The sequence below is a fragment of the Phalacrocorax aristotelis genome, chromosome 7, assembly GCF_949628215.1.
Source record: "Phalacrocorax aristotelis chromosome 7, bGulAri2.1, whole genome shotgun sequence".
Lineage (NCBI taxonomy): Eukaryota > Metazoa > Chordata > Aves > Suliformes > Phalacrocoracidae > Phalacrocorax > Phalacrocorax aristotelis.
Window position 1 is genome coordinate 24,815,726 of NC_134282.1, and position 27,004 is coordinate 24,842,729.

Genomic DNA, 27,004 nt, shown 5'->3' on the forward strand with positions numbered 1-27,004 from the left:
CTCTCTTCCTTTACTGCCTGGACTTGCCCACCATTAGCTTCTCAGCTGCTTGTGGCTTGATCCTACCTCCATGCCACATAACCATTCTGCATGTTATTTTTATGCCTGCCTTCTTACCACCCCCTTCAGCTGTGAATGTTGCTTTCTAAAGCACTTTCCTGCAGTTCCTCAGCGATGCCTCTCCTGCCCCATGCAGCTTGTTGCCTCTTGCCTACGGTCTCCCTGCCAGGTTGGCTTCACTGCTTGCTCATGGCCCATTTCAACCTGAGAACAGCCCCATTTCCATTTCGGCAGAATCACTGCCACAAAATTTCCCTCAATGACATAGGCCAAGTCCCTGTCTAGTGAGAATTGGTGACTCTCTAGTGTGATGTTCCATCATGGCCAGCTCAGAAGCTCGGGATCCTCTGAGTTCCTCATCCCCTCCCACTTCCCACAGCTATACACCCGATGCAGAAGTATGCACGCTTCAGGCCAAGTCCTCTCCTCCCACTCTTGAGGGCAGGATGGCAGCAAAGGCAGCACACCCTTCCTGAGGTACTTGCATGTAGACAGCACCAAGGCAAGGAAGGAGATTGGACTGGTCCAGTGTCAGCCTTCACCACTCACACTTGTGATCCCTGTAAGATCTGCACAGCAGTTCATCCTGAATTGGGGGCTGCCATTCAAAGGAAGATTTCCTGCTGGGAGATGGCTTGCAAGTCTAAAAGGAGGAGGGAGGAGAGCAGTGACGTGGATCCAAGTGCCACAGGAAATGTCAGACCATGAACCGCTCCCAGTGCCAAGCAGATGCTCCCCACCAACCCTCCCAGCATGTCTGCACGAGCACAGGACCCCCAAGGATGAAGTTTCCCCTCAAAAGGTAATGCTATAACTAAATTTATAATTAGAAGAGAAGGGCAGAAGTTCTGCCCTTGCAGGCTGCCTAGCTCAGAGAACTGGGAACACAGCCCTCCCTTGTCCTGCATCCTCCACCACCTTTATTTGCTTAGAAATCTCCCAGACCAGAGAGGAAGAAAACATGCATGCTTGTGAACATTTAACAAGAGAAAAGCTCAGACTACACCCAGCTACTCCAGTCTGCAAGGGTATCCTTAAGGGTGTTCTTCCACCTGCAAAGCCTGCAGACCTGCAGGAGCTGTCCGTCTCAGCGGTCTGTCCGTGCACAACACCCACTCCCTTGATGCCAGCACAGTGAGGTGTGCTGTCCCCAGGCCAGGCTCTGCCCCTCAACACATTTGTCAGTGCAGATGAGACTGTTCATGGTAACTGTCCTTTCCACCTGTTTTGGAGCTTTATCCTTCCATCTGTTGCTGTACAGACACCAACTGCTAATCCACAAACACTGCGGCTCTAAATGGGAGTTATCCCTGATCCCCCTCAGCCCACATCTCCTGCATCTCTTCTTTTGCAAGACATGACTTTAGAATAGGATATGACCTGAGAGCTTTTTACATAAGCGTGTGCAAAAACAGAAGCTGAGCATTAAGAAAAGATCTCAAGGAAATGAGGTTCACAGGATGATTTCTGCATTACCTACAATAACACAGGAAGCAAAAGACTTACTATTAGATAAGAACAGCAGATATCTGTTTATTTTCTCAATAGTCAACTGAGCTGTAAAAAAAGATTTAGCCTTTTACCGCTTCCTGTTTTCACGGTGGCAGGGTGCATCCCCTGCTGTCCTCCGCCAGGAGACTCAGCCCCTGGTTTCCTGCAGGGGGTGGTGAAGCCAAATATCACCGAGGGGAAGATGTCTGGTCAGCAGCCTTTGCCACACAACAGCAGGATGAACACCAGAGGCCCCTCCATGTGTCCATTTGGAAAGAGGGATCTGGCCTTGACAGCACCTGCCTTGAAAGAAAAGTCAAGCTTTTCTCGAGTCTTCTTTGAGTATGTTGGCAAAAGGCCACCTGCAGTTGGCCTTATTCCCTCATGCATGTGTATTTACCCACAGAGGCCCAGCAAAAGGGCCAGGGTTAGCAGAGATGTACAGATTTATAGAAGGGGGCTGTCTTTGCAGCCCCATCTGTGAGGGGTTTGGATTGCAAACACTGGAAGGCTCCAGCTAAAAGGTGGTTCAGGTTTAGAGCAGCTGTTGTTATTTCAGGGGCAGCAGCCTGAGAGAAACATGCAGATCTTTCCCTATTTTATGACTCATCCCAATCCCATTGCAAAGTCCTTCCTGGTGACTGTGACGCTGCGCCCTACCGAAGGTGTGGGTGTAAACACAGAATGTAGAAACGTGGGAAAAGCAGACATGGCAGGTGCAGAATGTGGAAGAGAGCAGCTATAAAATCTGATCTACCTCAGCCTCCCCAAAATACTTCTGACAGCTGGAAAAGAGAAAACTTCAGCTTTTCAGGGAGGCAGATAGAGCCTGACAGGGAAAATGAATAAAAGCCACGTTTTTTATTTAATACCTCTAAATCAGAGGCAGTAGGTCTGTTCAGAAGCTAAGTGGAGAACAGTAAGCAGGTTATTGTACTGTGCTACATGGATTTTAAAGATATTGCTTTCACGGATTAATTAAACTTTGAAAAAAGTTGGATTTAAGAGAAACTACATGGGCAGGAAACTTGTGCAGAAGCTTTTATACACAGCACAGAAACAGCCAAATTAAATGTGCTCTTCTGGAGGACAGGGAAATCCTTCACTCAAGTTGTAATGGGCTCAGAAATGTAAAAGGGAGGAACATATTGCCAGTATATCCCTCCTTGAATATAGAAAGCCACAGCTGGAACAGGGCAGCATCCAAAGCACTGTGAATGAGAGGGGCTGCAAGGCTGGGTAGGAAAGCTTGGTGATATTGCAGCAGGCTGGTACAGAAACCACAGGGACGTGTCAAAACAGGGCAGAAGTAGGACCTCTGAGGAAATGCTTCTTGCAAAATCCACGCCAAGCAAAAAGGCGGAAAATGGTCAGGAGGAGCATGCAGATGGTGAGAATAAAGGCAGGCCACGGCAGAGCCTACCTGTGGGCAGAGCTGTTGTGTTTGCAAGTGACAAGGCTCATTTGCAGAAGCATGGAACAAAATAAAAATTTTGCCATGGAGAAATAAATCACACGTACATAGTGCACAGGGAAGAGTCTGGTAGTGCTCTGTATGGGGAGGGATGAATGAGTAGAGAGGTATCACCAGCAGTAAAAGAGGTTTCCTTATGAGGTTTGCTGAAGGGATGGCTGTCTCCTTTGACTAGGTCTCTGCCCTTAGCAATGTACAGCAGGAATATGGTGAGGGGAGACAATGCCAAGGTATGATACGCATCACTCAGCTGTCCTTAGACTACGTGGAGGGGAGATAGCTCCTGCTGATCCCTGCTGAGCTGGAGTCAAAGGGAGCTTCTGAACAGGGAGTCTGATGCTGAGGAGATGCTTTACAAGCCCCACTGACATCCCCCTGCTTGGTGTGGGCTGTCCAAGGCAGCTGGTGCAGGGGCCACTTCTCAGGTCTCCTTCATGACAGGAGGAGGTTGTGAGAGCCTAACCAGCCTGCCCATACATACACCCCCTGAGAAATGTCTCTCTGGTGCCTAGACATAACCTGACAGGACAAAGAACGAACATTTCTTTAGGGCAATGCAACATGGTCAGTGCTTCTCTTTGGTAAGCATGTACGAAACCTCCCTGCAGATGGCAGAGCTGCTGTGGGAAGCAGGAGAGCCAGGGCCCATGGGCCTGCATAGCCAAAGGGGCCTGTGTGTCCTGCATGAGGTGTTAGGGGTCTCTTGAGGGAAGAGAGAAGATGAGCCACTATGGTTGATTTAGTTGTATTTATTCCAGTTCAAAAAGCAGGTAATCTCAGTCTTGGAGAAATGCTTAGCTGGAGCAATGGCCTTGGGGCTACTCTTTCTCTCCATTTCAGAGTGTCAGAAACACTCTGCATTTTGAAATCATTACAATGCAGCCTGAGCACGCCGTCCCAAAGGGAAAGGCTGTTATAATATTTTGCACTCGCCAATTGGAAAATGCTATCAACATAGAAAATGCTTTGCCAGGATGGTGGCAGGGCCTGCTGGGGAAACATCATCACATTTTTAATTGAATCATAAAGACACATGCTGCATGAGCAGCAATCACCAAGGAACACTTGCAGAGATGCCGCTTTCCTACATTTCAGAAACAAATACAAAAAATGACCAGGATATGAAGTCAATTATTTTCAGACGTATCAGAAAAGGCACTGCACACCAAAGGGAAGGTGGGAGACAAACAAAGCCCAGAAACAAAAGCGAGAGAGCGAGAGATGACAAGGCCACTGAGCACAAAAGTGCCCTGATTATCTCCAGCAAATACATGCTGGCATTTGCAGGCTCATCACAAACCCAAATGGCGGAGCTGTAAGCAATTATCTGTGGTTCAGTGGATGAAAATATTTGTGGACAGCAAGCCAAGAGACAACAAACAAACAAGCCATGGGGGTCGGGGGCCAGATTCTGCCCCGTGCCAGCAGAAACCCAGCAGGGACAGCAATGGCACCAGCATCACCTGCCTGAGCTGTTGCTGGCCTGGGCAAGTAAAACCTTTGTTTTTGGAAGGCGTGGTAATGCTGCACAGCCACACAGTGCTGGTGATGTCCCAGCCCCTGCGTGTCACCAGCAGTCGCCTCCAAAGCCACCAAGGGGAAGTCTGTTCAAGGGTTTCTCTGCTGAGAGAGCCAGCAGGCTGGGAAAGAGCCCAGGGTCAGCAGGCACCTGTGCTCTGCCCTGCCTTGGGAAAATGAGGCAATGCCACAAGTACTCATTCCTGCCTCAAGTCAGCAGTCTTGATCAGGCACAGGAATGGCTTTTGCCATGATAGAAATTAAATTACACTTTTTAGCTGGACCACTTGTAAGGTCAGTATAGACCCACTGCAGTCCCAGATGTCAGGTACTGGGGTGTTTCCCATGATGAATACCTATATCATACCTCATTTTGATTCTTTGAATTTCCTTAATTTTTCCTCTTTGTCTGTGGAGAAGCAAAAGCCCCTTTCTTGCTCCTCTCCTCCTGTCAAATAGACTCTTTGATGTCCCCATCTCCATCAGTGAGCCAGCATGCTTCACAGCTAGATCCTCCAGGATGCAAGCATATGAAAAATAAAAAACTGAAGTATTGGGGGGAATTTTCTGTGAGGTGGATACATGTAGCTGCCTGGAAAAAAAAAAAAAAAAAGAAACATCTTAGATCCTTTTCCTTTTCTGTCTTTGCTATTCAGAGAATCTCGGTGTCAACACAGTGAGGAGCTGGAACTTGCTTTGCCAAAGCAACAAGAAGAAAGTCCCTGTTAAAGACACTACCCTCATAGGGGTTATAAATACAAAAGGAGATTAATTTATCCAGTTAAACCTAATCCACAGAAAACACTGCAGCAAGGAGCAGGAGGAAGGGGAGTGCCTGCCTGTGGGCAGCGGGCCAGGCGGGGACATACGAATCACATTAAAAACCTATAAAGGAACACCAGAAAATATGGTTTAATACAGAAGTACTTTCACTCCTGCCTGCCAGTCTAGCTCCATGTCTTCTGCTGGAGGAGGCTCTCATGATGCTAAGGCAGCAGGATCTCAGCCTGGCATGCCGGGGTACCCCAAGGCTCACAGTTGGGGTGCCTGTCCTGCCTGGGGAGGGCAGCCATGGGGGCATGGCAGGAACTGCTGTGTGATAGCAAGAGGGTTCAGAACATCTAGTTTGCCTGTGGGTCATCTGGGGGCCCAATCCCACAGAATTTCTGTGTGGGCTGGGGTACTAGGCTTTTGCAAAGCCCAGATGAGCAACACTAAGGGTCTCATGGCTGTGCACCTGGAGCAGAGGGTCCCTGGCATCCTGCCGTGACTGAGCACCAGCTCAGGGGCACTGACACGAACCACTGTATGTTTTGCATGTGCATTTGTAAAGATTTTTGTCTGCCGCTGAAGGAAGTGCTCCTCTGCCCAGGCTGAGTTGCAAGCATGAAGGAGGAAGCTCTAACTGGGGCTGCTGACCACAGCCTACCGCAGTGAACACAATGCTTTGAATACATCCTCCAAAGTTCCTCAGCATGTCTGCAGTGACAGTGTGTTGAGGCCCTCAGTCTGCTCTTGGCTGCCAGATCTGCTTCTCCAGCTTGCACATAAACCTCCTGGCAGACACGAGGCAAGGTGCTGCAGCCCAAGTGTGAACAAAGGCTGCCGGGTCAGCTGGCCAGGCTGCCACATGGCAAGGTGCTTTCCAAAGCAAGAAACATATAAAATGTTGTGATAGCTGAGAGTGAAATTACATTGTCTTTTATATGGAAGAGAGGCAAAGTCTGCAGCGGAGGCAAAGTCATTTGATTCCAGGAAGAAAAACAGTTTACTGGTAAAACCAGTCACAGTGTGGTTTTGGGTCTTCAGGTCAGGAGAACAAGCACTTATAAAAATGAATAATTGAAGGCATCGTAAGTCTTTTATTAGCCCTACAGCAACCATAAGTGCCTTCTTCTAAGCACAAAGAAATGCCCTATCAAAAGTGCCATGGATGTATCATTCTCTGCGACTTCCCAAAGAGCACTTCATGATGATTTATACCGTGAAATGCCTGGAGTAAAAACGCATAGTAATCATTTTTTATCAGATTTACAATTTCTTGGTGAAATATGCATCACTCATTCCACAATATTTCATTTTATAGATAATGTAAGATTCGTAACACCTTTAATTAATCACACCCTCACTTCTAAGTGATTAGATTTATAAATGATGACAGAAACAAGCAAACTGTTATTCTTAGCACCTCATTGGTACTTTGAAGCAAGTATTATCGAATTTGAGCACACACCCTCCGCAAGGTACACAGGGCCTGGTCTCCTGGCCTGACAATACAGTCTTGTTGGCAGTTGAATGACAATGCAGGAAGGTCCTGCACAGGGAAAACAACTCCAAAATCCAGTGGGCTAGTGCCCACCCCATCTGCCCCACTGCCCTGTGATCACATCCATCATGCTGCAAAAAGCAGGGCTCTGGATCAATACTGCAGTGAATGGAAAAACCATAATGGCCAAAAATTATTCTTCTGTATTTATATAAAGCAAAGAAAAGCATGATGGAGGGTGTTATCTCACTCATTGGCTCATGACTTTCACCACAGTGGCGGGGTGGATGTGCATGTGGATGGTGCTGGCCTGTCACCAGGCAGTGCTTTCAAACACAGCAGACGAGGGCTGCAGTTTACAGAGCCAAGTGAGCCCTGCCTGCACCCTGCCTGCCTGAGGCCACATTTGGAGGAGTCAGGTACACTAGCACCCACACGCCTGCCTGCAGTGAAAGCAACTGTCCTGTTTGCAACGGGGGACAAAAGGAGGGAAGGGACAGAGAGAAGGAAAGAAAATCCGCTTGTGAGAAGTCCTAAATCCTAACTGGCTGCTGTGGGAAGAGCTGGGGTCATCCTGAAACCCCAGCATCCTGTGGCCCCAGCATCCTGTGGCCCCTTGATGCCTGCACTGTGCCCCAGTACAGTCTCTGCAAAACCGCTCAGGGTTACAGGGCTCTGCATGTCCCCTCCCCCTTCCCATCAGACCCAGAAAAAATACACTCGTCGTGTTTGTGCAGCTCCTTCAGACACCCCAGCAACACTGTTACCCCAAATCAAGAGCAGTGAGTGCTGCCCCTCAGCAACCAGAACTAATAAAAAATAGGGGACTGGGGGGAAAACACCCCTTTAAAAAGGCTGGAAGAGTAATGTGGACCAGGGAGCCCAGGATAGTTGAGTTGGGATTACCGCCACCACATTGCACTGATACTACAAAGCCCCAAACAAACTGAAGTTTTTCTCTTCCGTTCTGTTTTCAGCTGGCTGGGGCCACGGCTCCCTTCCACCCCACAGCCCACACACGCCAAGGGGAAAGGGCCTGGCTGGGTCCAGCAGATGGAAATTGCAGGAACATCTCTACTGAGATGCCTGGAGGAAACCCTGGTGTGTCCTCCTGGTGCTCTCCACTGAGTGAACAGCAGCCCTTTTTGGGGTATCACTGTAAATCAGGCCCTGGTCCTGCTGGCTGAGGCGGTGCTCGGCCAGGCGTGCGGTGCCAGGGTGGTTAGCACGATCTATTATCCAAACCTCAGAGCCGAGGGGCCTGGCTGACTTGGATAATGAGGAAATTCATGTGTGCAAAGGAAACTGCGCTCCTCCGTGCCTGAATCATTCAGAAATGTTCTTCTAATAAATAATTTATCTACTTTGTAAAAATGTGTTTTCGATGAATGCAAGTAGAGTTCAGGGGGCTGCGTGATTATCAACTGCAAGCTCTCCTTCCTTGCCTGCAATGTGGTGTCATTTTAATTGGCAAGTATAAATCTCCTTAAATACCTCATTAACAGCTCAACCTGTGGAGCAAGGCTGAAGGGGAGAGCTAGCTGGGCAGAGGTACACTCTCAGGTGCCTCGTCGGAAAGATGCAGTCACTGCTGGGAGTGAAATCTGTGGAGGACATTTTGGCAGGGGATGTTGCAGGGGAGTGCTCTGCATACCAGATCACTGAGGTTGTTACTCTGTTCCCTGCCCAGCCTTTTCCCAGCCCAGAATGAGTCCCAGAACAAGACCAGCCTGTACTGAAAGAAGCCAGTACCTGGCTCAGCTGCAAGTTGGTGTGAGGGTGGAGGGGAGCTGGATGGAGTCATGCATAACACCCTACATGGGCACTTGGCTGCGTTTCCCTGGCATAATCCAGTGAGGCCAAACCAGCGCCCCAAACTACCAGTGCAGAAACAAGTGTCCTAGGACAGCTATAACATTAATAAAAGGAGCTTTGAGCAGTATTTACAGAGCCATGTTTCCTTAGCAAATACATCTCAATGTCCCTTTTGGTATGGGAAACCCTGCTGCGCCAAGATCCCTCGCCGGGAGCCAAACAGGGATCCCCTGAGGCTAGGGAAGTTTATTTGCAATCACGGAGAAGAGAAACACGCTGTTGCTCAAGTCTGTTGGAGCTGTTCTGCCCGAGCTGGCCATTGCAGGGAAAAAAGGAGCCTGTTTGCCCATGTGAAACGGGCTGAAAAATCAGTAACCCTGCTGCCGAGAAGCAGACGGATTCATCCTGCAAAAGCAAAGGCGTTGGGCATGTCCCATGGTCCTGCAGCCGGGGAAGGGCCAGGTCTCCCCCTGCCTGGCCAAGCAGGGTGCGTCCCCTCCACAATTCTGGCTTCCAGTGGCCCCAAATGCTGGCTCAGCATCCCCACCATGGCATGTACCCATGGGGCACCTGTCCCCTCCACCACCCTATCCGTGCTACCATCGCTTTAGGTGAGCAACCCACCATGTGCAGCTCCTCTAGGCTTCCATATGGCCCCATAAAGCTCTTGTCCCCTCCTGCAGGCTAGCACAACCTGCACTGCATCTGCACAGCCCTCCTTGGCCACTGCTGCCAGGTTGGCCTGTCCCTGGACTTAAGCCACCTCCCTGTGCTCATGTAGGATAATACAGTGAGAACATCAGGGTCCATGAACTTGTAACAGGTGTGGCTGCACCATGTGCCATGCCAATGGCCCTCGTGCCTCCCCAGCAGCACTGTGGGGGATGCAAATGGCTGCAGCAGCCCAATGCCATGCTGCACAAGGTGCACCCACCAGCATGACAGAGCCCACAGGAGCCAGGCTGCTGGAGAAGGGGCTTAGCAGCCCCAAGGGCATGCAGGACCAGGCTGACACCCTCCAGCCTGCCCGCAGGGAGAGAACTCCTCTTTCCCATAAATTGTTAGCTGCTAAAGGGAAGTACAATGCTATATGGGGAAGGGGTGGGCACACAGCAATGCATGGGATCATGGAAAATTGCAGTTTCTGGCTAAGGTCCTTGCTGACAGCGGCACCAGTGCTAAAGGCCATTTTACTGCTTTTTCTTTGGAGTTGGCTCCTCAGCACTCAGCACCATCTTGCACCTGATGCAGGTGTCCATGGAGCACCAGCGGGGATGGGCACAGGGTCTGTCTGGCTGCACAGGCGACTTGGCTGGGCTGCCATGGAGTGGTGAGCCGGCTCGCCCAGGAGTGCTGGTGGTGACCAGGGACAGAGCCAGCAGTGCTCCTGGCATGGAGACTGTGGTCCCTCTGCTGCACACAGCCTTGGGCAGCACAAAAATAGCATGTAACAGCCTGTCAGCCAGCCTGCTAAATGCCATAAACAGTTTTTGCCATTTTTAGCAAAGTGGGGAATGTGTGTTGTTTCTGGGACGTGCAGTATCCAGGGCCAGCAGAAAGACGAGGGACGGGCCAGGCGTCCCGGAGGGACAGTGAGCTCAAGCAGGGCAGGGGACAGCTCCCGGCGGAGGAGCCCCAGCCCTGGCGCTGAGGGGGGGCACAGCAGCCTCAGGAAGGGATGACCAGTAGGACAAGGGATCCCATGGGCTGGGCTCCGGGGTGGTGCTGGTTCAACCCCGCTGGGGGAGGACAACAGTGGGCAGTTGGGGTGTCATCTGGCCCCCACAGCACGGATCCTGCCCATGGAGCCAGGCTGGCCTGGGCAGCCACCAACCTCCTCCTGAGGCAGCCATCCTGAACTTCCCCCAGCCAAAGCGGCTTTTCACCCATCAAATCGCACCAGCAGGGATCGTGACTGCACTGATGAAGCACAGCTGATAATGAGCCTCCTGCTCTACTTTATTCCTGTTTACAGATGGCTAAACATAACTTTACGCTTATTTTTAATTCTTAGTGAAAGCTGTGATCCACAATCCATCAAGTTGGTTTCGTATTTTTCTTATTTGCAGGCTTGTATCACATCCAAGAGAGAAAGCAAGGTCAGGCTCAGCACAAGGTTTGTAGCCGAGTTAGGTATGGGCAACATGTCTTGCCCTGGAGATCTGGTGACTGCGGTGCAGAAAGGAGAAGGTATTGCAGGACTTGGGGACAGCAGCTTTCTCTGTGCCAAAGACCCCCCAGTTCCAACATGAGCTGCTGCCTCTAAGCACCTCAGCTGTGGGCACTGCCCATCCAGTCTGCATTTGGTGGCAGGTTTTGCATGTCACCTTGTTTTCCTATCACCCAGGCAGAAGTAGCTCATTGGATTGAACAATATCTCCCTCTGCAGTGGGAACAGGAGCCAGCACCAGCTCGCAAAACAAGTGTGTAAGACAACATAACCACAAGCGAGTGTGTCAGGGTTTGTTGATCAGCTGATTGTACCCACAGAGATAAACTTCCACCCCTGTTCTGGGAGGCAGGGATAACGTTTGGGAGGCTGTTTGATGGACCACTGAAAGATTTATCACTGTGGTATTTTCCTAACAACTGAATTGAAAGGCCATGAGGTAATTGCAGTGCTACCTATTAAGCATGTCAGGTCCAATTTTAAAGTCCTGGCAGCCTAATAAATACCCCAATCATGCATTCTGGTATTCAAGCTAAGAGTTGGCAGTGAAACCAGCCTTGTCTTGCTCACACCCTGGGCAGAGGCAACTGAAAACCTCTCATCTCCACTGCAAAAAAAGTTCCTATTTCAGTTCCAAGATCCTGCTCCTCCATTCATTGCTCAGGAGATGAGACTTGAACAGAAACATTGGCACCACACGCACACAAACACACACATGGTTCTAGCAAATCACATCTAGAGGAAAACAACAGATCCAAATAGATCTCTGTCATATTTTACTGGGGTTGCATGAGGGATTGTTTTAAATCTCAACATTGCATGGAAAAAGCATCATCCCCCCAAAAATAAAAATCAAATTCTTCAAATGCTGGGCTAAGGGCTTGACCAAAATAAGGCAGGCAGCGAGCAGCCGTCCTGTGGCTCCTCCCTTCTGCACCCTTCTCAGGATTTCAAAATTCACCCTTGCTGACTCCCAGCTCTACCTGTAAGAAATAATTTATGGGTTGATTTATACATCCTTTTAGTCTTTCCAGATAGCCAGGTCTTTACATCAACTCAGTAATTTGGGATACTGTCCTGCTGGCATTCACTTGGATGACTTTCCCCTCTCCCAAGGACACCAGCTCCCCAGCACCGCTCCCCACACCCAGCTGTAACAACATGCATCACACTATTTTTTGCGAGCCCAGGTTTGCACGCTTAGCTAACCTTGAACTGCTCCAGAGCGGATGGAGAGTAAAACCTCCACTCTCTGAGTTCAACCTCTGTTTTGGAAGGAGAGAGACACAGGGGGAAAAAAAAGACTTTGTTTTGACCTAAAGCCAAAACGTGTGATAGGTTGAAAGCTATCAGAGGGCTGAAATTACTCTGACGATTTACAATAGCGCTGGCTCGTGCTTGGCTGGCTTAAGATGAACCTCTTCCCCCAGCACTACCCTTCGCCTCAGGCAGCTTTGCCCTTCTTTGGTGCGGCAGCAGCCTCCAGGCAGGAACTATTGCCCTTGCCATTAAAAGGAGAAAACTTTTCACACAATAATTCATTTAGTAACACATTGGAAAAAAAAAAAAAATTTGAGTGCATGCAAGACTGTAGACACACTTTATCCATCAGTTACTAACAACATTTCCCAATTTACATGGAGCAGGAGCTTTGTGCTGTACAAGCCCAGCCCTGGATGATCAGGTTTTCACATGTGCTTCTCCAGCAAACCATTGCTCCTTCAGATCCTACCAAATTCCCAAACCCATCTTTTCCCCATTAAGGCTACCTTTGTAAGCTATTCCAGTGCAACCAGATTATATAAGTGGTCCAAAACTTAAGTGATGGCCAGGAAAAATTAACAGGAAAACACAACTTTTAGGTCAGCACACGCAACAGCAAATGGAAAAGGCAGTGTCTGAGCTGACAGCTCCCTGTGCCCTTAGGGATAGTGATGCAGTAGCCAGACTTCATTTCTAAAGAGACTGCAGCAAGGCAACTAGGACTCAAAGCAGCTGGTAAGCATGATTTTTTTTTCTCCTACTAAGTTCAGGATTTTCTCTTCTTTTGGGCTGAATCAGACAGACAGACTTTTCTGTTCGCGAGAAGTTCCCTTTCTTAGAGTTATTCTCAGAACAGCCAGTGACTATTTTAAATCAAGAATAGCTGATCTCCCTTAGATTCATACTCCTGTTTTTGGAAACACTATTTAGAGATCAAAACTCTTAAATCAAAAGTAGTCAGGAACAACAGTTAAAAACTACATGGCTATAACAGCAAGTACTGCACTGGTACCTTTCGAGTCACCTCTTTCCTCAAAGACTCCCGGGAAGACTGGGTTTGCCCCAAGTCTCCCTGGGTCATATCAGCTCCTTGCCAGAAACCTGCACCACCCAGATTCAGAGGTGTGGGCCCCCTGGAGCAAGTCACTGCTGAAACTTCAGCAAAAACTATGCTACAAGCAATTACAAAAAGAAAAAAAGATCAACACAAGCCAAACCCCTGGTTAATACCCTTTGAAGAAAATACTGGAGTTGGAAAACAGATGAATTTTTTATGCTTTGTGCAAACAGTTCTTTTATTTATATATGTAAATATGTAATATTTAAATAGAGTTATGTAGTATTTAAATTCTGAACCATGGTCTGAATCACTATGTACCACTGATGAATGACATTGTTCTTATGGATGGCATGCTGATTTCTGCTGATAAATTAATAAGCTTTGTATAATGCATATGAGCTTTTATTCCCTTGGAAGCTACTCTATTAACCGAAAGCCACCAAGAGCACTTAGTGCATCTATTACTTGTCCAAAAGGTACAACTGACATTCAAATATAGCAGATTATTTTGCCTTACACTGCTGAGCATCAGATGGAAAGACAAAAATAAATGGGAAAGATACAGGAAAGGGATATCATACCTAAACCAGAGCTTAAGCTCAGACCCAGCAGTATTAGCTTAAACCTTTCCCTTTGTAAGACATCCTTATGCCAGAGAACTGCTTCGTTTCTCAAACAAGGAAACCACTTGTGGTTGACTCACACTGTAGTAATAGAAGTAGTTTTCTATTTGCATATCACAACACTTTTCCTATGAGAAAGGGGGAAACTAGATTGTGTAATGTGTCCGCAGTGAAAAGCCACACAGGGGTGCCATGGGACAGGCACCGCTTCGAGCCTTTCAGAGCAAGCTGGACAGGCATCTGTCAGGAAAGCTCCCTGCAGCCCTGCTTCGGGCTGCCTCAAAATTGCACCACTTTTGAACTTAAAGGAGGGTTTTATTTTGCATCAGCAGAAGACCTAGCTCTGGGATACACATTGCTAAAATTTTGGTGATATTTGAGTTCTAGGCAGCATAAAACAGAACTAACCCCAAAAAAATCACGAAAAAACAACTCAAGAAACACAATTTTGAGGCAGATTTTTATTGAATACTAGCATGTTTTCATGCAGTTAGATGCCCCCAGACAGCCCATGCTGATTTTGGAGGGATGCATGCACACAGCCAAGCCAGAGGGGACCCAGGTAGGGGTCAGGGGTCCCTCTGCTTAGTGCCATCCACTGGGACATAGCAAAGTGGCCATGTCACTGGGTGCCCAAATACGCACACCCTTGCTTGCCAAACCAAGCCACTTTTAGGATTTTACAGACATCTCTTTCACTTGTCCACCCTGGTTCATGGGCGAGTGCTACATCCCTTGTTGCAAAGGGACGTTTTGCCTCCCAAAGTGCAGAGACACAGGAACACTGCCTAAGGTTCTGGTTGTGGTCATAAAGCAGAGCTTTGAAGTTTTCTTCAAAGCCTCCCCCAATATCCTGCAAAAACTGAAATCACAATAACCTCTTCCTTTGAAACAACTACACAAGACCTAATAAGATATAATTTAAAATATTATATTTAAATAGCTTGCATAGGAAAATCAACCCTGCAAAGGAATTGCTCTGAAATATTATTTTTCTTGGAAATTACAGAGCTGAGGGACTCTAATGGCCATGCTGTTATTCACTTTTTATTGCCTATTATGCCACTTACAATCCTCATAACAGGATAACTTTATTGTTCCAGGGTATAATTTCTGCCCAGGGAGCAGCATCACACAACAATAATAATTCTAAAATATCTGTTTCCTAAAAGGCTGACCCAAAGCCCACCAAGGTCCTCATGATTTCTGGGAGCATCAAAACAAAGCCCCAGGCTGGCTGTAGGGTGTCATCACCAACCTGGTTCTGGGGGGCCTCACTAATTGCTCTGACTAGCGAAGCGACTAAATTAAAGAATATGACCCTACAGTGCCTAAGTGCTGTGCAACTTGTCTTCCCATAATCCAAAATCATAATTTGGGTAGAAAAAAAAAACCCAACAGTATCATTATTCCATACAGTTGCTCAGAGGTGGAAAGCCTGACTGTAGTTTCTGTTCACACTAAATAGGCTCAGGTTAGTGAGCTCTACATGCAGTGATAAGCTGAGCAGGTGATTTAAAGGCTTCTGAGGTTTTAAGACAGACTCTGCCAGACCTGAACTTCCAAGCAGCTGCTCGCTCAGCCAGGCAGAAGTTAGAGCATATCATGGCTAATTGAGCAGAGCTTTGCAAAGAAATCGGCCATGGATACGCTGGCATCTGCCATGGTCAGTCAGGAGCTACATCTGTGCCCATACAAAGAGCCTGTGAGCCCCAGGGGAGTAACTCTGGCATTTACTCCTCCCCATGCTGGATGTGCTCCCAGGCTGAGGTCCACAGTGCTCCCAGGAGCCCCATTCTGTCTTGGCTCATGGAGCTCACACGAGCATCATGCTGGATGCAGAGGGGCCCTTGGGGTGAGCAGAACTGATTTGCTTTGGACATGTTGATTCAAACTTTAGTCTTCTGGGCCTCTCCATTATTCAAGGGTGGGGGTTTTCTTAACTTTTTTTTTTTCCGCCCCATTAATCTTTAGAGCTAACAAAGCCGTTGTCCACATCAAGAACCAATGATGAGGGTCCCAGCAGGCTTCCTCCTTTGCTTGCTGCTGCTGGTGGCACCCCATTGCACAAAGGTGGGCACCGAGGAGGTCCAGCCTGACCCCAAAATGCCATGTGCCAACTGGATGGGAGGAGCGCCTGGTTACCCTGGTCACAACGGGCTCCCTGGCCGGGACGGGAAAGATGGAAAAGATGGACAAAAGGGAGAGAAAGGAGAGGAAGGTTGGTGAGGAGCAGGGGGTATGTTGGTGCTGGAGCCTGTGGGCAGCCCCGGCAGGAATCACATCTGGTAGGGCCACGCCCAAACATTTTCCAGATGGCTTTTGAGTACCTCCAGGGATGGAGATTCCACATCCCATGTCAAAGAGTTTGGTTTGGTGGTTGTTTTTCCAATTAATGATGTTTTTTTCAAATGTGCTGCTCTCAGCAGCTCTGCACACAACCCGGGGGGTGAGCGGGATTTCCACTCACTGACTCAGCTCATGGGGGGTGTTCAGGTCATCCAGCCTTTCCTCAGGGAACACCACCTCTTGCCCCATGCTGCCGAGCAGATCCTCATGCCACAGCCCCCTCCACATGTTGGGCTGGTGGATAGTGGCTGCCAGCACAGTGCAAACAACTCCCCATCCCCACTCTGTCCCCTAGGTGTGCAAGGCCCCAAAGGTGACCAAGGCGAAATAGGACTCCCAGGGCGGGAAGGGCCAAGAGGATTTCCCGGATACCCAGGACAGAAGGGTGAAGGTGCCTTCGTCTACCGCTCTGCCTTCAGTGTGGGGCTGACGGAGCGAGCACCCCACCCCAATGTCCCCATCCGCTTCAGTAAGATCTTCTACAACGAGCAGAGCCACTATGACACCAGCACCGGCAAGTTTGTTTGCAGCATCCCTGGTGTGTACTACTTCGCCTACCACCTGACAGTTTACCTGACAGATGTCAAGGTCAGCCTCTACAAGAAGGACAAGGCAGTGATCTTCACTTATGACCAGTTCCAGAAGAATAACGTTGACCAAGCGAGTGGCTCCGTCTTGCTGCACCTCAACGCTGGAGATGAGGTCTGGCTTCAGGTGTACGGGGAAGGGGACAACAATGGCATCTACGCTGACAACATCAATGATTCCACTTTCATGGGCTTCCTCCTGTACCCAGACCTGGATGCCCATTAAAGCAAGGGGTGCTGCATAGGCGAGGAGGAGGTGGCTTAACCCCAGACAGCATTCTGGGGCACTGGAACTATAGCTATAGTGTATTTACAAGAAAATTGCCTTTTGCAGGGGCAACAATTGCCAAGGGTGGACCCTATTACCTGAAAAGTCAGTGAGGTTATACATGAGTGACTTCCATGGGACCAAGAGTTCACTCCTACCTCAGCTCTTGCTCTCCTTGTGGAAACCTGGGCCCAAAGTCAAACACCACTCCTGCCACATCATGAAAAGGTAACTCTAAAGATGGGCTAACCTTTTCTTACATTTAAAACTGCAAAGAGAAAAAAAACAGCTTAAATTTGAATATCACATTCTAAATTTCCCTTTTTAAACTACCTAAATACATTTAAACATTTTAGCCAGCATTTTAAAATTTGAGTAGAAGAGGGAGAAGACTATTGATGAAAGCCATTTCTGCTCTTGTTTTCAGCTGGAATAGATGGCTCTGTTTTTTCCATCGTAACTCCCTGTCTTATTATGGCCTTTGACTTCCACCCATGGTTTATTGTCTCCCTTCTTTAGCCCAGATCTTCGAATATATTCAGATTATTAACTTTCATTGATTTTAATCCTTTGATTTTCCTTTTGTGTTTATCCCTTATAATTTCCTCTAATGTAGATAGCATGCTCATTTAGGGCAGGGATCTACTCTTTTGATTTATCTGAAAAGCCTTACGAACACCAGTGAGGCTACACAACAAAAGCAGCCCATTGACCGCATGGCTCTGGGGTCCTGAGGTGGTCACAGATGTGTTGGCTGCACAGTTGTGATGCTCAGAAATGCCAGTAGGAACCCTACAAACACTGTGCCTGACGGGGGAGCAGAAGGTCTCTCAAGGATCCTGGGCAGAGGGAACCCCAGGGTGGAGGTGTCCATTCCCAAATCATTCCCCTGGCACTGGAGGTGATGGCACAAGTACGTGTTCCGCCCAGAGGCCACCAGCATGGGTCACACAAGCAGCATCTTACAGTTTCCATCTGCAAGCTGGCAGGATCCTGTCCCATCTCTCCTCTGAATAGCTCCCCAAGTGCAGTCAGAAGTTGAGATCTAGCAACCATGTTTCTACTTTTCCACACCACAAGTGTGCCATAAGCAATGCTTTGCACACCAGATGGGCAGAGCTTCAGGTAGTGGTGCAACCTCCCTTGTTTAGCAGGCTCATGCCATGAACAGCCCCAGGACCTGCCCCAGCTCTTGGCAAAGTTACCTTACTGGTCAAAGAGTATTAAGGCTGAGATTAGCAGTAGTCCCATCAAACTGCTCTCCAAGGAGCTTGCTTGACTTTTAGCTAAAAGAAGATTTGATGGCTTCTCAGATACATTCAAAGAAGACTCCCATTAAGCTTCAGAACAAGCTAACACAGATCAGAACTAATGAGTTATTACAAGCACAAAACAGCTTTAAGAGCTTCAACTGAGATTACTTCCAACAGCAGCAGCATTTTCTACACTCCAGTGCATTACCACATTAGAAATAACAACAATAAAAGATTCCTCTGAATGAAAATGGGCCTGCATTTTTGTATGTGTCGTTGGGAAGGGTTTTAAGAAAGGGATTTTATTCCAGCCTTGCCAGACATCCCAGGAAAAAAAAAAATTGCCAGCAAGGTGGGAGCACTTTAGGCTGGCACACACAGGGACACCCTCCTTTTGCTTTCCCAAGAAACTCCCCACCCTCTACCTCTCACCAAGGCTTCAGCATCTCCCCACCTTGCACTGTATTTCCTCCTTTTCGGATAAGATGAGCTCTGGTTTCCAGACTGTTTCATCAAAACCACTGTGCCTGAATCCACCCTGACTGGCCAGCCAGAGGGAGAGGCTTTAAGCATACTAGATTTAGCAAGGCCCAAACTAATGCTCAATCTGATCATGCTGGAAAACCCTGATCATGCTGTGAAAAAACCCTGCTCCTATTGTGTGAATTAATAGGAAGGGAACAGGGAGAAAGAAAAAAAAACACCAAAAAAACCCAACACACGCACAAACAAACTCAAAAAAACTAATCCGTAAACAAAGGGAGATTTATAAATGCAGCAGTTGCTCAATCAAGTGGCACAAGAGGCTTAAATTGAAAGAAGCAAGTCAGAGCTTTTGCAGTATTTTTTTCAAATATCTTCAGATAGATTTTCTGAAGGCAGGGAAAATTGAAGCAACCAAAGTGCTAAGAGGCATTTAGGATAAACACTAGGAGGAAATACTAATTTAAAGACTAGTTCCCAAGAGGCAGCCAAAACAAACTATTCCTTTCATTGCTGCCACACAGCAGGAGCAAATATGCTTACAGTTTTATCCTGTAGACCAGGACTCAGAGGCTTAGACATGGCTTTTCACACTGCCACGAATATCTGATGCTATGTGCTTTAGGCCAGGGCAGAGTTCAGGATTTCCCACCAGCCCCTGAAACAGTCCCATCACCAGCATGACCCACATTGATACGACTTCCACTCAGGCCAACAGCATCTCCTACCTCAAGTCACCATGGCTGTAGTGCGAGAAACATAGCACGTATTAGAAACTTGGGCCACACTGGCCCTCATGGTGAAGTCTCAGTGAACCCCATGCTAGCACGCTGCATCATCCCACATCAAAATTCACTCCATTCGGGATGCTTGCAGATGCTGTCAGACCTTGTGGTGATGATCAGCACGTCTGGAGAAGCCCAGGGTCACCACTGACTCCTGGTCAGCCTCTTAGCCACCATGGTAGTGGAACGGCAGAGAGCTACATGAAGGACCAAAACAAGCCCTGCAGCAGAGACCCAGCCTGGAAGTCCCTGTTTCAAAGCCTGGTTCTGGCATTGGTCCTGGGTCTTCCCCTGTCACAGCCATCAGGGTGGGGGTGCTTGGGGCTGTGTATCCAGAAGTGTTACCCAATATTGCAGTCACCGCTATATTCATATATGAGTAGAATATGTGTCTTGTATGTACATATATGCACATTATCACAGACCATGAGATAACAAAGCTCCACAAGAATGCTGTACATGAAGTCTTTAACCTTATTTGTTAAATATGCAGCCTCTTTATCACCCTGGAAATGGCTTTTCCAAATTCCCTTGTGAGCAGCAGCCCCATGCGCAGTCACCTGCCTCCTTGCATGCTGTGTGGGAACATCAAAACCAGAGTCACAGGGGGTTGCAGTGCTCTGCTCCCTGGGAGCATCAAGCAGGGTTTCAGCACTGGAAGTGTTTGAGGACTCTGGCTCCAGCATGGGGAGCTGAAGGGCTGACCTCTCACTGTCAGGGCAGGAGTCAGGCTGCTCACTGAGGGACATATTTGTTTCACCAAAAATAGATGCAGAAAAACAGGAACATGACTCCTATCAAAAGCGCCCAGTTGTTCCTCAGTTGTGGGCTGATGAGCCGCCCCACACTCTCCCACTGCAGGGGCTGACACAGGGACCTCATTTCAGTTCCTCCCACCTGTGCATGACACAGCATGCAGTCTTCAGCTTACACTGGGTCCCTCACGTAAATACGTTGAGCAAGGACTCTCTCCCAAACCCCGCACAGCACTCCAAACACAACCAGGGCAGTGACGTGCCAAATACATGCTATGATGAGCAGAAGTACTGTTGCCACTGTAAGCAGCAAGGATGCATAAAGGAGGGGGCAGCCTGGTTCATGCAGCACCTGCCTTTTAAGAGTATTTGCCCATGCAGTAACCCAGGGCAGGCCTGTGACAGGGCAGGAGGGCACCAGAGCGGATCCAGCACAAGCCTCCTCTCATCTCCTCTCTGCCCAAAGCACAGCAGAGACTTCTGTCTTTTACAGGATATTTTCAAACACCCTTTAAAAGGTTAAACCTCAGGGTTTGAATCCCAGGCTAAAATCTTAATCAAACAGAGCTATCCTGCTTGAGAATAGCACATCCTTTTGATGCTGTGTGTTTTATCAAGAAACCTCTGTAAAGACAGTAAGACAAAGCACTTGGGAGGTTTTAAAGAAAACCATCAAGGCTTTCTGTGTACTGGCTTTTCCCCCTTGTCAGTCATAAATACTGAAATGCAGCTTTGCCAGGATACCCACCCTCTGGGATGTGAGCACAGGGACTGCCTTCATCCCAGCTCCCCGCTCAGGAAAAGGGTGCTCCATGCAGGGTGCCTGCATTGCTCATGCATGTCCCAGCCAGGCACCTTGAAAACCAGCAAAACAACAGACCAGCCCCCCAGTTAGTGCAGCCCAGGCAGCAGTCTGTGAACAAGGCAAGCTCCTGCTGCATGGAAATAGGGATCAAAGCCCTCTGTTTAGGGTTTTGGACTACTTTATGAAGTCTTTCACCTCAAATCTTTGTAAGACTCTTGCTCTGCAGAACTCAGCTAAAGAGACACACACTTACCTCCCTAACAAGGACCAAATCCCAGTTTAAGCCACCACCCAGAAAGCCACTTTGCACCCCCATGAGCAGCAATCAGCCCCCTCCTAGCTCACCTAGGGCAAATGCTCCCAACAGAGGCTCACTCCATCAGCAAAGCAAGTACAGCCACAGGGCAGAACAGGCAAAAAAAAAAAAACCAAACCAAAACAAAAAAACCTCTCAGCAACACCACCTTCAGGTCAAGCCCTGAAACTGTCCTTAGCACCTCTGTTACTGCCTCCTGAGGCTGCCCAGCCCCTGCAGATATCTGCATGTGGGGTCTCAGCAAGCCAAAAATGTGCTAACAATCTTCAGGAGCAGCAGCTGAGCATAGCCAGCAATTATCCCACCAGACTGTAAGCCAGTGAGGAGTCCTTAAAGCCCAGGAACAACCCGAATCCCTGCATGAGTTATGGATATCACCTCCACCTCCCTGGCTCTGCTGTGCCAGGGCACACAGCCAGGCTGACTAGAGAAGCACAAGGCCAGGGAGCTGCAGGGTACCATGCTGGCCCTGTACTGCTTTTAGCGGAGAACTGCAAATAGGGCTCAGGAGGGTAATGAGGTCCTGGGGGACAAGCTCAGGGGAGTCCCTAATTAATCCAGCCTTTTGTCATTACTGAGCTGCTATGGTTTCACTCTCCCTCCATGCTTCATAAACCTGTGAGGTAGGAAAACCTGAACAAAATAGGCACATACCCAAGGGCTGGGCTGGCTCCCGAGGTCTGCACAGTGCTTTGAATATACGATTATCTTGTAAAGAAGGAGCCAAGAATGACACTGGCATGCTGAAAGGGCACAGAATCACCTGCCCTCCAACAAATTGAAATGTTTTGGGGTTGGCTTTTTTGGTTTTTTTTAATCAATCCTGACAAAAGGTGGCTAGTACAAAGTTAGGTCTCGCTATTCACTGCCTCTCTAGCTGCGGCAGGTTTAAATGGCTGGTTTTCCTTTTAGAAACTAATGTCCTGCTGCAGGCACAAAAATGGAATGCCTCTGGGCATAAACATTGCCAGAATCTCCTATTAGATAACAACCAATATGAAGAATGAGGTTGTATTTGCCACTTTGTAATTAGAACAGGTTGTAAAGAGAGCACTCAGCTCCTTTGGTCTTGACAGCTGTGTTTGACTCTTCTCTCCCTCTATTTGCTGCTCAGAGAATCACAGCAGGAAGGCAGCATGATCTCTTGAAGGCAGAAAGCCAGAACATCCCCCAGTGAAAGATTTGAGCCACTGCACTAACAATTCGGGAGAAATAACATGACTACAGCTGGAGAGACTGGCCAGTCTCATCCAGCAGGGAAAACGTGCAAAAAAATCCGTGGCCCTTTTAAACACGACTATAGCCTGAGCCTAACTGTGCCTCAACCCCGTGTAACCACTTGTGCCATTAATTAATTGGAATACAAATAGCAGCAGCACTAAAACATGAAGAGCTCCAAGAGATAAATTGCTTGCAAGACTTGTATTTATTTGTGAAGTATAAACTTGCTAGAGGCTTGTCAGCATGGAAGAAGGCAGAGGGATCAGGATAAAGCACTACATTTAGCTAATCAGCCATTGTACTTCTATGCAGGAAATGCCATTAAAGTTTACCCTTTGAAATACTCTGGAGGAAACCAATCCTGAGCATACCCAGGCTGGCAGCAAGGCTGCCAGATGGTTTTATAGTGTTTGTACTAGATGTAGGTACATGATGAAAAGACTCAGCCTGCAATGGCATAGTAAATCAGCAAACCCACCCTCAGCTCATCGTTAGACTCATCCCAGGGTACCAGCCCAACATAACACCAGTGCTCTTTGAGGACAGTTGTGTGACCTCACATGCAGATGCAGTTTGTTACTCTCCAGCCACTCCAAGGGGAAAGAAAGGTTTATTCCCAGGGACATGGAAGCATTAAACATCATCTATTTCTTCCTCTGTAGCATATCAGAGGATTCCCACCCACAAGGCAATATGTGGGATCTCTTCCAAGAAGCAAGACAGCTTTATGGAGAGGCATCACGGAGGGGGGCACTTGAAGCTCCTCTCTAAATCCCTTAGAGAATCAGGCAGGGAAGGACAGGGGGTATAACCAGCACACCCAGATCTGTCCAATCCCCTGGACATCTGTGAAAACATAGTGCTCTGCCCAAAGGAGTCAGGACAGCACAGCTTCTCCGCTGCCTTGACAGGGATATCTCAAGAAGCCATTCTAGTTTTAAGGCCAAGGTGGGTCTGTCGTCCCAGACAAGGTGAAACACAGAGAAGGGGCATTCCCACACCACAGTACCTATATTGCAGCGATGCAGAGGCAACTTCAAAGTAGTAGGAGACCAAAAGACCGAAGCAGCACATTGCTCAGCAGGCTTTGTTGGGAGCCATGAGTGGGGGCACACTTTGACAAGGAAGCTGTCCGACAGGACAGAATCACTGTCCAATCACAGGAGTCCCCTCTGCAGGTGTCCTTGATGAAGCATCCTCAGCTGGGCCAGGGGGATTCTGATACTCCCCTGGAAGGGGCCGCTCCTGTCTGTACCAGGGATGCTTTGTGACGTGCCCTTGTTCATATCTATTCCCTTGCTCAGTCATCCAACTCGTACATGACATTCTCAGCTGTCTGTTTATTCATAACAATATACAAAAAAGGATCTATTCCCTCAAAAGGTTTAAATTTCATGAGTTCACGTAGGATTATGTGAAGTTTGTACATACATGTCATCTCTGCAGACCAGATGCTGTGAACACAGCTAAAGTTAGAGCTGACTGGAAACCTGCTACGTGCAAACTGCCTTTTCCATAAATAAGAAAAAAGTATTCACCAAAAAGGCCCTATTTTCCAACATTAAAAGCTTTAGAAGGCTCTGCTCCTCCCTCCCTCTGCTCTGAACTCCTTGTAGTAGCTTGAGAAAAAGGTTGTAATTTGGATTAGCATTCTGACCCTGCTGCTTGGCAAAGGCCAACTGGAGCAAGCAAAAGTCAAACTGAAAAAAAAATAATCTCGAAGTAAAAACATGGAAGCAAATCCTTGTCCTTAATGCCATCCCTGCTCCCAAGGACTGACTTGCATTGTGCTAGTGCTTTTCCAAGAGCCCGATGTGACACTTGCATTCCAGCCCCATCACTGACAGGGGGACTCACAGAGAACAGGGCTGCACTGTCATCTGTCCAGCATGTTTTCATGTGCTGAACAACTGCATATTGAGAGCAGGAAGATGCCTGCTAGCTTCCCAACACCCTGGGGAAGCAGCAAGAAGTCCATTTATTAATCTAAATCAATTCCTTCTTTATTGATAAAAACACCTTCCAATTCAATTATTGAAGTAAAATATTGAACGGAAAACCTTTTCATTCCCTGGAAGTTAACTAAGGAAAAAACCTCCAAAGCAACCAAGGAAAACCCACTACTACCACACTAGGTCTGAGCTTGCCTGTTCTTGCTCACATGAAGCACAATGGAGCACTGGATTCCCCTGCTCACCTGGTAGCCAGCTCAGAAAAAGCACTGCAGAAGTGCTATGCACAGATGACAGCCAGCTTCCTTTAGTGCGGTAACCTTCCTTCCTTCACAATGACTTGATTATTTTCAGCTCAAAATAGATTGTGCATTTTAATTCCCAAGAATATACTGTGACAGCAGTTTCCTGCAGAGAATTGGCCTTGCGAATGTATCAAAGGCAAGGGGCTGACATTTAAGTGTTTTGAAGCCGTTCCTTTTCATCCATGCTGCACAACTGGCCGCACCCTTTCTAAAGCATTTTAGTACTTAGGACCTCATCCTGCCAAGACTCAGGCAGAAGGTCAGCTTTATACATTGCCAGCTGTGCCACTGAAGTCAGTAGGACAATTCATGATACTAACCTCAGTACCTCCATAAATCTATTCAGACTAGAGCCTTTATTTGGATCTTGAAATACTGATCAGTACCCAACAGCTCATAAATATACATCAGTTTAAATGTGTGCAAAATGCTGTTAGAACAGGCTTATTCTTTCACTCAGAAACATCTGTTATGAGTGGTGTTGATCTCCACAAAAAGTACAGAAATCAAAGCTCCGTGAATGAAATGGCCAAGGAAGGCAAATGCCTTTTAAATAAATTTTTATTAGAGATTGACATCTTGTGATTATTTCCCGACAACAGGCTGATAGCCTGCAGACTAATTAGTCTTAGCAAATGATAACAACAGAAACCATTTGAAGGTGAAGGGTATTTTGTTCTTCAGATTAGCCTTTCCATATTAATACTGTCCCAAAAGGGACCCAAACAAATTATAGTTCGTGATGAGAGTTCTTACCCACTGAGAGCTCTCTTTAGAAATATAAAGCTATATACACACTCACCCAATCTCATTGCAAAGGAGAGAACTTCATACTCCAGACATATAGAGCATACGTACCTTCTGTATCATCCCATTCACCTCTGAGGAACTTCCCTTTCATTTCACTTCATCCAGAGAGAACAAATCCACATCAGGTATCAGATTTAAGTGCAAGCTTAGCAGCTGGGAAGTAATACCAGAGAACTCACAGTAGCTACAGCCAGAGTGGCATCAGCTCCACATGAAAGCATTTGTGAAATTCAGCAGCTTTCTTCATAAAGAATTTTACTAACCCAAACACCTTTACACACCGCGTAGAGTAAGTTCCTTCCTTACAGACAGGCGTATCACACTTTCCAGGTGCCAGCAGTACTACTTGTGCTGCTTTTTAACATGAAACATCACGATGCGAAAGCTTCACAAATAGGAGTTAGCTATACCTACCTTCAATGGCTAGCTATATCCTATCCAGGATGAAAACTCTTGGCTTTTAGGCTGTGGTGGCCACAAGCGTTATTTGGCCTCCACACAGTTTCATGAAGATAGGTTCCATGTTTTGATCAAGCAACATGACGTTACAAAACTAGAACTATTCACCATTAGCACCTTCAAACCAATGCTTCACTGAGGTTTTGACTATCTTGAAAAAGAAGGTGGATGGGACTGGAACACCATTCATACTGAAGAGCAACTATTCAAGATGGATTTGTATCATAGAATACACTGCTGCTGCTGTGATCAAACTTAAGGCTTGAGTTTCTTACAGCTTAGGGCAGGCAAATGGAAAACAAAGGAGAAATTTGTACAAAACAAGGACGAGGAAGTATTCCAAACCCAAAGGTGCCCGTCTTAAGAAATCTGGGCATCAGTAAAAGAAAGCAGCTCAAAAAGCAAGGGAAACAAGGGTTGCTTCTTACATCTATTTCACCTTTTGCACCTGACCAGAATGCAGCCTCTGTTTACTGACAGCAGCACATTTCTCAAAATCTAGTTTGGAGAAAACACAGCACCAAAGCTAGAAAAAGTCCAAACACAGTTGCTACCACTCAGTCAAAATGCTTACATTGGTTTCAATGAGGAAAGCTTGAAGTCCGTTCCTCTTTAAGCAAAGCGAGCACTAAAAAGGAAAAGCAGACTGCCACAGCAAGACTGTTCCTTCAGGGACACACTGTAATGTCAGACACTAAGCAGAGTATGTGTCAGAATGCTGATTTAACATCTACTGCATGATGAAACAGAGGACGTCAAGAAACGTACAGGAACACAATAAAAAGACAGTGCTACTGTTTTCATTGTGCTTACATTTTTAAGTTCAGGGGCCTAGCATACTTACTGTTACATTTAAGATCTCCTTTTTTAATACAAAACCAAGCAAAAACACGTGACAGAATGATGGGAGGAAATG

The 27,004-nt window shown here is 47.5% G+C and overlaps 1 protein-coding gene and 1 long non-coding RNA gene across 2 annotated transcripts; one reads left to right on the top strand and one right to left on the bottom strand.

Moving 5' to 3' along the window:
• Positions 1 to 3,773: 3,773 nt before the first annotated feature.
• LOC142059949 (uncharacterized) lies at positions 3,774 to 13,121 on the bottom strand. Its single transcript, XR_012661547.1, has 3 exons — positions 13,070 to 13,121; positions 4,911 to 5,135; positions 3,774 to 4,015 (listed from the first exon to the last, which is right to left on the bottom strand). It is a non-coding gene; the product is annotated as an uncharacterized LOC142059949 (long non-coding RNA).
• On the top strand, positions 12,318 to 19,055 carry ADIPOQ (adiponectin, C1Q and collagen domain containing). The gene is made up of 3 exons (XM_075099328.1): positions 12,318 to 12,792; positions 15,715 to 15,961; positions 16,385 to 19,055. The coding sequence occupies exons 2-3, from the start codon at positions 15,748 to 15,750 to the stop codon at positions 16,900 to 16,902; spliced, it is 732 nt and encodes a 243-aa protein (XP_074955429.1). The 5' UTR covers positions 12,318 to 12,792; positions 15,715 to 15,747; the 3' UTR covers positions 16,903 to 19,055.
• Positions 19,056 to 27,004: the final 7,949 nt, after the last annotated feature.